A 13,513-nucleotide genomic window follows, 5' to 3' on the forward strand; every position below is an offset into this window, starting at 1 on the left:
AACCAAAGTCTGTAATTCACCTTAGGTTTCACTCTTAGTGTACATTCTAAAGGTTTTGAAAAATGCATAATAAAATGTATCCACAGTTACGGTATTATACAGAATAGTTTCACTGCTCTAAAAAGCCTCTAAGTTCTGCCTATTTATGTCTCCCCAACCCCAGGCAACTACTAATCTTTTTGCTCTCCATAGCTGTGCATTTTCCAGAATGTTAAGTAGTTGGAATTATACCACGTGTAGCCATTTCGGACTGGTGTGTTTCACTTAGTAATGTGCATTTACGTTTCCTCCATGTTTTTTCATGGCTTGATAGCTCATTTCTTTTTAGCACAATAAAGTATTCTGTCACCTGGACGTGCCTTCACCTACTGAAGGACATCTTGGTTACTTCCAAGTTTTGGCAATTATGAATAAAGCTGCTATAAACATCCATGTGCAGGTTTTTGTGTGAACATATGTTTTCAACTCCTTTGGGTAAATAGCTGAATTGTATGGTAAGAGTATGTTTACTTTTGTAAGAAACTGGTGCACTGTGTTCCAAAGTGGCTGTACCATTTTGCATTCCTACCAGCGATAAATAAGAATTCCTGTTGCTCTACATTCTTGCCAGCATTTGGCATTGTCATTGTTTTGTATTTTGGCCATTCTAATAGATATGTAATGGTATCTTGTTGTTTTAATTTGCTTCCTTTATGAAATATGATATTGAACATCTTTTCATTTGCTTATTTGCCACCTTTATATCTTTTTTGGAGAGGTATCTATTCAGATCTTTTGCCCCCTTTTTAATTGGGTTGTTCACTTTCTTATTGTTGAGTTTTAAAAACTCTTTGTATGTTTTAGATGACAGTACATTATCAGATATGTGTTTTGCAAATATTTTCTCCCAGTCCTTAGCTTGTCTTCTCATTTTCTTGACAGTGTCTTTCACAGAGCAGAAGTTTTAAATTTTAATGAAGTCTAGCTTATCAATTATTCCTTTCCTGGTTCATGATTTTGGTGTTGTATCGAAAAAGTCGTTGCCAGAACAAAGATCACCTTGGTTTTCTCCTTTGTCATCTTCTAGAAGTTTTATAGTTTTGTGTTTTACATTTAGGTGTATGGTCCACTTTGAGTTAATGTTTGTGAAGAGTGTAAGGTCTGTGTCTAGATTCATTTTCTTGTATATGAATATCTAGTTGGTCTAGTACCATTTGTTGAAAAGACTATTTTTTCTCCATTGTATTGCTTTTGCTCTGTTGTAAAAGTTCAGTTGATTATATTTGTGTGGTCTGTTTCTGGGCTCACCATTCTGCTTAATTGATCTATTTGTCTTTTCGTTGACTGGTACCACACTGTCTTGATTACTGTAGCTTTATAATAAGTCTTGAAGTCAGATAGTGTCACTCTTACAACTTTGTTTTCCTTCAATATTGAGTTGGCTGTTCAGGGTCTTTTGCCTCTCCATATAAACTTTAACATTAGTTTATCAACATCCATAAAATAACTTGCTGGAATTTTGTTTGGGATTGCATTGAATCTGTAGATCACACTGGGAAGAATTGAAACTTGACAATATTGAGTCTTCCTATTGATGAACATTGGAATTGCTCTCTCTTTCTCTCTACTTAGTTCTTTGATTTCTCATCAGAGTTTTGTGATTTTTCTTATATAGATCTTATACATAATTTATTAGGTTTATACCTAAGTATTTCATTTTGGGGGGTGCTAATGTATGAAGATGGTATTGTGTTTTTAATTTCAAGTAACAGTTGATTGTTGGTGTATATAGGAAAGCAGTTGGCTTTTGTATATTAACCTTGTATCCTGGAAACTTGCTGGAATTGCTTATTACTTTCAGGTTTTCTACATAGACAGTCATGTCATTTGGGAACAAAGACAGTTACACATCTTCCTTCCTAATCTGTAAACCTTTTATTTCCTTGTTTTGGCTAATTGAATTAACTAGGACTTTCAGTGCAATTTAGAAAAGGTATGTGGTAATAGGTGACATCCTTGCCTTGTTCCTAATCTTAGCTAGAAAGCTTCTAGTTTCTTATGATTAAGTATGATGTTATCTGTAGGTTTTTGGTGAATGTTCTCTGTCATGTCAAGGAACTTCCCCTCTATGCTTAGTTTGCTGAGAGTTTTTATCATGAATGGGTGTTAGATTTTCTCAAATGCCTTTTCTGTATCTATTGATATGATCGTGTACTTTTTCTTGTTTAGCTTCTTGATGTGATTAATTGACTTTCAATGTTGAACCAGCCCTGCATACCCAAAATGAATCTTATTTGGTCATGGTTTGTAATTCTTTTCATACATTGCTACATTCAATTTGCAAATATTTTGTTAAGGATTTTTGCATCTGCATTCATGAGAGATATTGATGTATAGTTTTATTGTAATTTCTTTTTCTGGTTTTGGCATTGGGGTAATGCTGGCTTTATGGAATAAGTCAGGAAGTATTTCTTTGGCTGCAGTCTTCTGGAAGAGATTGTAGAGAATGTTTTAGTTTCATCCTTCAGTGTTTGGTAGAATTCACCATGAACCCATTGTGGCATGATACTTTCTATTTTGGAAGATTATTAATTATTGATTCATTTTCTTTAATAGATATAGGCCTATTCAGATTGTCTACTTCTTGTGTGTCTTATCAGATTATATCTTTCAAGAAATTGGTTCATTTCATCTAGATTATCAAATTTGTGGGCACAGAGTTATGCATAGTATTCCTTTATTATCTTTTTAATGTCCACAGGATCTATAGTGATGTCCTGTCTTTCATTTCTGATATTAGTAATTTGTATCTTCTTTTTTATTTTTATTTTGTCTGGCTAGAGACTTGTTGATTTTAATGTTTTTTTCAGAACTAGCTTTAGGTTTTGTTGCTTTTCTCTATTGATTTCCTGTAATAGATTTCACTGATTTCTGCTCTAACTTTATTATTTCTTTCCTTCTGTTTACTTTGGATTTAATTTGCGCTTCTTTTTCTAGTTTCCTAAGATAGAACTTAGATGATTGATTTTAGATTTTTCTTCTTCTCTATGAATTCAGCACTATAAAATTCCCTCTAAGCACTGCTTTTGCTGAATCCCACAAATGTTAAGCTGTATTTTCATTTTCATTTAATTAAAAATATTTGAAAATTTCTTTTGAGATTTTTGTCTTTGATCCATGTATTACTTAGAAGTGTGTTGTTTAATCTCTGAGTATTTGGGGATTTTCCAGCTATCTTTCTGTAATTGATTTTTAGTTTAATTTTATTGTGGTCTGGGACATGCATTATATGATTTCTGTTCTTTTAAATACATTAAAGTGTATTTTATAGCCCAGAATGTGGTCTGTCTTGATGAACAAGATGTCTTTTTCATTGTACTGAATTGAAGAGTCTTAGATTAATGACGATATTTTAAAATAATTCTGTTTTCTGTCCATGGTAGGTACTGAGCACTTTATCTTCAACTTATTTCATGATTTGTTCTAATGGTGAAAAGTTTTCATCTTAGTGCTCTGTTCCTGCATGTGCCAACCCTGGTCTCAGAATGAGTGGCGTCTGTGGAAAATCTAGGCTGTCTTCATAAAATGCATATGCATATTAGTGAAAGTATTCTAATTTACCTTATACTTTTAAGATGTGACAATTTTTTTTTTTCTTTCTCATTTAGTTTTGTCAGCCTGGAGGGTGGCAGCTGTCCAGAGAGAGGAAGCAGCCAACGTTTTTTGTGGTGGTCCTGACAGATATTGACTCAGATCGACATTACTGCTCATGCCTAACCTTTTATGAGGCAGAGATCAATCTTCAGGTACAGCAACTTTTCTAGCCAAATTATAGCCAAAGAGACACCATTTAGGAATCTTTTTATTATGCCATATTTGTTTTTGTTAGAATAGCAAGTTTGAGTTCTATGAGCTACTTTAAAATGACTGAGGTACTATATTGTTGAAGAAGAGAGCAAGAAGGTAAAGTTATTGTCCAGGTTTAATTGTTCTTCTTTAAAATATTGTTCATAATCTGCATACTTCTAAGAATCGCATCTCTGCAAATTGGTTTATTAAGAAGATTTGTGTCCTCTCATGATGAACCTGTGGTTTTTCCCTTTCAGTCTTTCTCCTGAGGTTTCTTTCACAGAATATAGAGCATTTAATCAGAATGTTTATAAATCACTTATCACAATGCTTGGTATTATTTTTTAAGTACTGAAGTAACTGTTAACTCATTATTATTAGTGGTGGTAGTATCAAAATGATGGGACTGACATTAATAGGCTAGAACTATAGAAATTAAAAATACTGGGTCTTTCAGAGAATTAGCTGGGGTTCTCTCAGTTTCAAACAACTGGATCTACTGTCTCTAATTTATTCAGAAAAGGATTTATGAGAAAGTATTGGGTAGTTTATGTAATTTCATGGGTAAGGGGTGAGCAGGGAACCAGTTCTGTTTACTAGGAACTGCCTAGCTTGGGGCTGTTCATACTTTTTCAACCTTTTATTACTATGATGTTGGGTACCAGGCAATACAGCCTTCACAATAATCACACTAAAAAAATCCATTCTCCCATGTGTAGCCACTGTCACACATTGGTGACTTCTGCTTTAAGTGTCATATGGGTTGTTTCCTTGTGTCAGATTGCATGCAGATCCCCCCCCAAAGGAATCAGAAAAACTTTGTTGTTGTTGTTATTTGTTTGTTTGTTTTGCTTTCAAGGCCCTATAGTATGAGAAGGAAACTATAAAACAGTTTGCAGGATGTTGAGTGAGCCAATTGCATTATCATCTGCTGTGCTTTCTGCTACATACAGATGAATGAGTATCACCACCAGGGAAAAGGATTGGCTTGCTTTCTGAAATGACCTCACAAAGGAGCATTTGTTATTTTTGTTATTTTAATTAAATGCCAAGATCTGAATTTTCTGGATGCAGAAATTTCATTTTTCAGTACAAGAGGAGACAAACCACCTCTCATGGTACAGACTCACATTATCCAAGTTCATTAGACTGATGTATTAAAACCAGCATGCTAGCTTTTTAATTTACAGTGATAAGTTAAAAGGTTATATAGAACAAAATATACATTATCTATATCATCAGCACATTTTCTCCTTGTTGTCAGATCTTTGTGGGAAGCCATATCAAAATCAGAAGCATTTTGATTGTGGAATCAAACTAAGGAATATTTGATGTCAAATATTTAACACCTGCCAGATTAACACAGCCCATTGTTTATACAGTTGACCCTTGAACAACATGGGCTTGAACTGCACGGGTCCACTTATACACAGATCTTTTTCAGTAACTATATACTACAGTACTGCATGATCCATAGTTGGTTGAATATGTGGATGCAGAGGGCCAACCGTAAAGTTAATATGTGGATTTTCGACTGCACAGTGGGGTCGGCGCCCCTAAACCCTGCATTGTTCGGGGCCAACTGTTTTTGAAATTAGGGCTTATGTTGTCAATTCAGACAGAGAACTTAGATGTCTATGATTCTAGTCATTTCTGTCCTGATTAGTGTTCGGGTGGATGTTGCCAACAAATAGCCAATCCAATTCCCATTTTGGTCAATTCAGTCTAAATAAGAATGTTCTCTTGTTGAGAGCCTTGCTATCTTTTTCAGGTGACCTTTCATTTCTCTGTTGATCTTTTGAACATAAGTCAGTGCTGAGAAGGCAGTATTTTCTTTTATTTCCATATTCTTGAGGGTACCTCTTTACAACTCCCTAGAATTATCGAATGACTAACTGTGATTATTTGGGTTCTTTTTCTTCTCTCCATCATTACCAACCCCTTACCCCCAAATAAACTCACAGAAAAGTAATACATTAAGACAATGTAGGGGGTTCCAGTCCAAGATGGTTACATAGGAAGCTTCTGAACTCACTCCTGTGGACACACTGAATCCACAGCTACACATGGAGCAATTTCTCCTGAAAGAAATCCAGAAACTAGCTGAGCAATTCCTATATAGCAGGCAAACGAGAACATACCCACACTGAAGTGAGTAGAAAAGGCTGAGATGCAGTCTCACCATAAATGTCCCCTGGCAGAGAGACGTGCAATTGAGAAGCAACTTACAACTTCCAGCTCCTCCCCTGAGGCGCGAAGGGTTTGGACCCTGCATCTAGCCCCCATCTTTTTAGACTTCCACTTGAGGTAAGGACCCAAAAACACCTAACTCTGAAAAACAATGGGGCTTTTATTCATGAGACCCACCGGACTATAACAAGCAAAGAGTTCTTAATGGGTTTTCAAGGATTTGCTGTGGCTCAGCACGGAGGAAGCAGGGAGAAACACCCATCTCTCAGTCTTTGCCTGAAAAAATCCTGTTTGCATACTTTTTTTTTGTTTTTGTTTTTGTTTTTTTTACTGTACGCGGGCCTCTCACTGTTGTGGCCTCTCCCGTTGCGGAGCACAGGCTCCGGACGCGCAGGCTCAGCAGCCATGGCTCACAGGCCCAGCCGCTCCGCAGCATGTGGGATCTTCCCGGATCGGGGCACGAACCCGTGTCCCCTGCATTGGCAGACGGACTCTCAACCACTGCGCCACCAGGGAAGCCACGTGTTTGCATACTTTAAAAGCTACTGCCTGAGGGTCAGGTTTCTAACTTAGCACACATCTAGGAGCTAATTTTGATTCTCTTTGGAGACCAGGGATCTGGCAGGTGCCATCTCTGTTCCCTCTCTAGCCTGCTCCCGCTCACTGGTTTCTTCTTGGAAAGAGCTTGTGCACATGTCTGGCGCCCCAGATTTTGCAGCTGCTTCCCAAGGGACACACCCTTTTAAACCTTTGACTCTGTGGCCAACAGGACTTGAGCTCCCAGGTCCCACAGGATTGTAGCAAACGAAGTTCTTAACTGGCTATCCCCCAAGGCTCAGCACAGAGGGAGCAGACAGTAACACCCATCTCCCAGTCTCCACTGAAAGATACATATTTGCATACATTAAAAGCTGCTACCTGAAGGTCTGGCTTCCAATCCACCTGAATCTAGGTGCTGACTATGATCCTTCCCTTTGGAACACTATCAGGTATTGGTATACCCTCAACTATGGTGAGCACTAAGAATAAAGTAGGCTGCTTGGACCATCATAAAGATTTGAGAGACAACCAAGAGCTAGGGCAGGTTTGAATAATAAGGTTCATCTCCTACAAGAGGCCACTCCTTCAGGACTAGGAGAGGTAGATGTTTTAAATAATGCATAGAAACCAACACAGAGAGTCAAGGAAAATGAAGAAATAGGAATATGTTCTAAATGAAAGAACAAGGTAAAACCTCAGAGAAAGACCTTAATGAAGTGGAGATAAGTGATTTACCTGATAAAGAGTTTAAAATAATGGTCATAAAGATGCTGAGCTCAGGAGAAGAATGGATGAACAAAGTAAGAATTTCAACAAAGAAATAGAAAGTGTAAGAAAGTACCAAATAGAAGTCACAGAGCTGAAGAGTATAATAAGTGAACTGAAGAATACAATAGAGGGGTTCAATAGCGCACTACATGACACAGGAGAGAGGATCAGTTTACATGAGGACAGGACAGTGGAAATCATCTAATTAAAGCAGAAAAATGAAAAAAAGGGAAAAGAATAAAGATAGCTTAAGGGACTTATGAGATAACATCAAGCAAACCAGCATTCGCATGGTAGGGGTCCCAGGAGGAGAAGAGAAAGAGAAAGGGGCAGAAAACTTACAAGAAGAAATAATGGCTGAAAACTTTCCTAACCTCGGGAAAGAAACAGATATTCAGATCCAGGAAGCCCAGAGAGTTCCAAATAAGATGATCCCAAAGAGACCAACACCAAGACACATTATAATTAAAGTGTCAAAAGTTAAAGACAAAGAGAGAATCTTAAAACAGCAGGAGAAAAATAACTTGTTCATAAAAGGGAACCCTGATAAGACGATGATCAGAATTTTCAGCAGAAGCTTTGCAGGCCAGAGAATAGTGGCAAGATTTATTCAAAGTGCTGAGAGAAAAAAAACTGTCCATTAAGAATATTCCACCTGGCAAGTTGTCCTTCAGAGTCGAAGAAGAGAAGAAAGAGTTTTGCAGACAAGCAAAAGCTAAAGAAGCTAATCACCACTAGACTGGCTTTACAGGAAATGTTAAAGGGACTTCTTTAAGCTGAAATGAAAAGGTGCTAATTAGTAACAGGAAAACATATGAAAGTATAAATCTCACTTGTAATGGTAAATATATACTAAAATAAAGATAAAGAATTTTGAAACAGCAAGGAAACAACAAATTGACAGTAGTAAATACATACTGATCAATAATTAATTTAAATGTAAAATGACTAAATTTTCCAATACAAAGATGTATAGTGTCTGAATAGATTAAAAAAAAACAAAAAGACCTAGAACAAAACTCACTTCAGCTTTAAGGACACACATTGACTGAAAATGAAGGGTAGAAAAAGATACTTCATGCAAATGGAAATCAAAAGAAAGCTAGGGTAGCTATACTTAATATAAGACAAAATGACTTTAAACTAAAAACTGTAATAAGAGACAAGGAAAGTCACTGTATAATGATAAAGTAGTCAACTCATCAAGAGAGTATAACACTTGTAAATATGCATCTATTATCAGAGCACCTAAACATATAAAGCAAATCTGAAGGTAAAAATTGATAGCAATACAATAATAGTAGAAGACTTAAGGATCCCACATTTAACAATGGATAGATCATCCGGACAGAAAATCAATACAGAAAACTGGATTTAAACAGTATGTGAGACCAGGTGGACCTAACAGACGTATATAGAATCTTCCATGCAACAGCAGCTGAATAAACATACTTCTCAAGCACATGTGGGACATTCTTCAGGATAGGTAATGTGTTAGGCCACAAAACAAGTCAATAAATTTAAGAAGATTGAAATCATATCAAGCTTCTTTTCCAGCCACAAAAGTATAGTACTAGAAATCAATTACAAGAAGAGAACGGGAAAATTTACAAATATATGGAGGTTAAACAACATTCTATTGAATGGGTCAAAGAATAAACTAAAAGGAATAAAAAAAAATACCTTAAGACAAATGAAAATGCAAATACAGCATACCAGAATTTATTGGCTAAAGCAAAAGCAAAAGCAGATATAAGGGGGAAATTTATAGCAGTTAACACCTACATTAAGAAAAGAGTAAAATCTCAAATAAGCAACTTAAGTTTATACCTGAAGGAGCTAGAAGAAGAAGAACAAACTAAGCCCAAAATTAATAGAATGAAGGAAATAACAAATATCAGAGTGGAAATAAATGAAACAGAGTAAAAAGACAATAGAAAAAAACCCAGTGAAACAAAGAGTTGTTTTTTTTTTTGAAAAGGTAAATCGACAAACCTTTAGCTATACTCAGCAGGATAAAAAGGGAAAGGACTCAGATAAAATTAGAAATGAAAGAGGAAATGTTAGATTTGATACCACAAAAATACAAAGACTCATAAGACTACTATGAAAAAACACACACCAACAAATTGGACAACCTAGAAGAAATGAATAAATTCCTACTAACATACAACCTACCAAGTCTGAATTATGAAGAAATATAAAATATGAACAGACCAATAGTAGTAAAGATATTAAATTGGTAATCAAAAACATCCTACCAAGGAAAAATCGAGGACCAGATGGCTTTACTTGTCAATTCTGCTACACATTTAAAGAAGAATTAATAACAATCCTTCTCAAATTCTTCCCCCACCAAAAAAAGAGAAGAGGAGGAAACACCTTCAAACTCATTTTACAAGGCCAGCATTACACTGATACCAAAGACAGACATGGGCACTACAAGAAAAGGAAACTACAGGCCCTGATGAACATAGATGCAAAAATTCTCAACAAAATAAAGGCAAACCAAATTCAGCAATACATTAAGAGGATCATACACCATGATCAAGTGGGATTTATTCCTGGATGCAGGGTTCAACATATGCAGATCAATGAATGTGATCCACCACATTAACAAAATAAAAGGATGAAATTCATATGATCTTCTTAATTGATGCAAAGAAATCTGTCAAAATTCAACATCCATTCATGATAAAACTCTCAACAAACTGCGTATAGAGTGAACATACTTAAGCATCATAAAAGCCCTTTATGACAAGTCCACAGCTAACATCATACTCAGTGGTGAAAAGCTGAAAGTTTTTCCTCTAAGATCCAGTACTAGTCAAGAATGCCCACTCTTGCTACTGTTATTCAACATAGTATTGGATGTCCTAGCTAAAAGAATTTGTCAAGAAAAAGAAATATAAGCCATTCAAATCAGAAAGGAAGAAATAAAACTGTCTCTATTTGTTGATGACATGATATTACATATAAAAAATCCTAAAGACTACAAAAAAACTGTTAGCACTAACAAAGGAATTCTGTAAAGTCGCAGGATACAAAATTGATAAACAAAAATCAATTGAGTTCCTATACACTAACAACAAATCATCAGGAAGAGAAATTAAGAATATAGTCCTATTTATAATTGCATGAAAAAGAATAAATACCTGGGTATAACTTTACCAAGGAGGTAAAAGATCTGTATCCTGAAAACTGTAAGACATTAATGAAATAAATTGAAGAAGACACATATAAATGGAAAGATACCCCATGCTAATGGATTGGAAGACATAATAATGTTGAAATGTCCATACAGCTCTAAGAAATTTACAGATATGGTGCAGTCCCTATCGAAAGTTCAGTGGCATATTTCACAGAAATAAAGAATCCTAAAATTCATATGGAACCACAAAATACTCTGAATAGCCAAAGTATTCTTGACAAAGAAGGTTAAAGGTGGAGTCACACTTCCTAATATCAAAGTGTATTACAAAATTTTATTAATCAAACCGTATGGTATTGGCATAACAACAGACATGTAGATCAATAAAACAGAATACAGAGCCCAGAAATAAACCCATGTGTATATAGTCAATTAATTTGCAACAAAGGAGCCAAGGATATACAGTGGCAAAAAGATAGTCAATTTGATAAATGGTGTTTGGAAAATTGGACAGTTATATGCAAAAACAAACAAACAAAAACCCAGGATCCCTATCTTATACCATACACAACAACAAATTCAAAATGGATTAAAGATTTGAATTTAAGGCCTGAAACTGAGTAAGTTCTAAAAGAAAACTTAAGGGGTGAGCTCCTTAACAAAGGTCTTGCCAATGACTTTTGGCAAAAATAAGTGGGACTGCATGAAACTAAAAGCCTTCTGCACAGCAAAGGAAACTATCAACAAAATCAAAAAGCAACCTGCTGAATGGGAGAAAATATTTGCAAACCACATATCTGTTAAGCGGCTAATATCCAAAATATATAAAGAACTCATGCAACTCAATAGCAAAAAACCAAACAATCCAATTTTTAAATGGGAAAGGACTTGAATAGACATTTTCCCAAAGAAGTCATACAACAGGTACATGAAAAGATGCTCAACATCACTAATCATCAGGGAAATGGAGATCAGCACCGTAATGAGATATCACCTCATACCTGTTAGAATGGCAGTTTTCAAAAAGATAAGAGGTAACAAGTGTAGTCAAGGCTGTAGGTAGAAGGGAACCCTTGTGAACTGTTGGTGGAAATGTGAATTGGTGCAACCACTATGGAAAATGGTATGGAGGTTCTTAAAAAAATTAAAAATAGAACTGCCTTATGATCCAGTAATCCCACTTCTGGGTTTGTATCCAAAGGAAATGAAAACAGGGTATCGAAGAGTTATTTGCACTCCCATGTTCATTGCAGCATTATTCACAATAGCCAAGATATGGCAACAAGCTAAGTGTCCATCAACAGTTGAATGGATAAAGATGTTTTATATATATGCATAATACATATGCACAACAGATATATATTTCATACATACATACACACAATGGAACATTCAGTCATAAGAAAGAAGGAAATCCTACTGTTTATAACAACATGGATGGTTATGCTAAGTGAAATAAGTCAGAGGGTGACAAATACTGTATGGTATCATTTATATGTAGAATCTTAACAACAAAAAAAAGTTAAACTCAAGAGAAATAGAGTGGAATGGTGGTCACCAGGGGCTGAAGCTTTCAAGAAATAGGGAGAGGTTGGTAAAAGAATACAGACTTTCAGCCATAAGATTAATAAGGTCTGAGGATCTCTAGTAAAACATGATGACTACAGTTGATAGCACTGTATTGTATGATTGAAATTTACTAAGAGCGTAGATCTTAAATGTTTTCATCTCCCCCACACACACAAAAAAAGTATCTAAGGTGATGGGTGTATTAAATAACTGGATGGAGGATACCTTTAACAGTGTATCCATATGTCATATCACCACTCTAAATATCTTAAAATGTTGTCAATTATACCTCTATAAACCTGATTAAAAAAAGACAGTTTAGCAGGTGTAAAGAGATTCTAGGAAGCCCAATTAAACTTACAGAAATCAATACAGGATGACATTATAGCAGGCATTTTTGGAGCGGTTCTAGGAATTCTTGGATATTTTTCAAACTTTTCATTTGGAAATAATTTCAAACTTACAGAAAAGTTACAAGAATATTGCAAACATCTATATACCCTTTACCTATGTTTGCCCATTTAAAATATTTTGTCCCATTCCTTTATTATCATAGATATTAATTCTCTTTAATAGACCCCTCTCCTTCCCTTACTCCCTCTTTCTCCTTACACACACACACACACACACACACACACACACACACACAAAGTTTTTTCAGAACTATTTGAGACAAATTTGTGTGCATCATTTCCCTTTGCCCTAAAGTCTTCTGTGTATGTTTCATAGGAATAAGTATTTTCTTATGTAAACATAGTATGGTTATCAATATCAGAAAATCAATATCAATATTATACCTTTATCTCATCTACCATCCATTCAATTTTGTCATTTGACCTAATGCTCTTTATGCTCTGCCCCCCCTTTTGGTCTTCCAGTACAGGATGTAATTTAAAATTCTGTATTGCATTTAATTATCTTTTGTCTGTCTTCATCTGGAATAGTTGCTCAGCCTTTGACATTTTCAAATAATGCAGGTCCCAATGCCCCTTTTAAATAGAATGCTTAATATTTTTTGTTTTTCTGATGTCAAGAAAAACAAGAGAGGCCCGCGCGCCACGATGAAGAGTGGCCCCCGCTTGCCACAACTAGAGAAAGCCCTCGCACAGAAACGAAGACCCAACACAGACATAAATTAATTTTATATATATATATATATATATATTTTTTTTTTTTTTGCGGTACGCGGGCCTCTCACTGTTGTGGCCTCTCCCGTTGTGGAGCACAGGCTCCAGACGCGCAGGCTCAGCGGCCATGGCTCACGGGCCCAGCCGCTCCGCGGCATGTGGGATCCTCCCGGACCGGGGCACGAACCCGTGTCCCCTGCATCGGCAGGCGGACTCTCAACCACTGCGCCACCAGGGAAGCCCTAAAAATATTTTTTAAAAATGTGTTTTTTTCTTTTATTTTTGGATCATATCATCAATTCAAAAATAGATCTTTTAATTCTCATTTGGTGTGAATTAC

General features: G+C 35.8%; 1 protein-coding gene across 2 annotated transcripts in view; it reads left to right on the forward strand.

Annotated features, from left to right (window-relative positions):
- Nucleotides 1-13,513, forward strand: part of SBF2 (SET binding factor 2) — a 457,881-nt gene that overhangs the window by 208,599 nt on the left and 235,769 nt on the right. For both annotated transcript variants that reach the window (XM_060159685.1, XM_060159686.1), the window contains exon 3: nucleotides 3,648-3,785. In XM_060159685.1, coding sequence (XP_060015668.1) covers nucleotides 3,648-3,785 — 138 coding nt within the window. The remainder of the gene's footprint in view (nucleotides 1-3,647; nucleotides 3,786-13,513) is intronic.

The sequence above is a fragment of the Lagenorhynchus albirostris genome, chromosome 9 (assembly GCF_949774975.1).
Source record: "Lagenorhynchus albirostris chromosome 9, mLagAlb1.1, whole genome shotgun sequence".
Taxonomy (NCBI): domain Eukaryota; kingdom Metazoa; phylum Chordata; class Mammalia; order Artiodactyla; family Delphinidae; genus Lagenorhynchus; species Lagenorhynchus albirostris.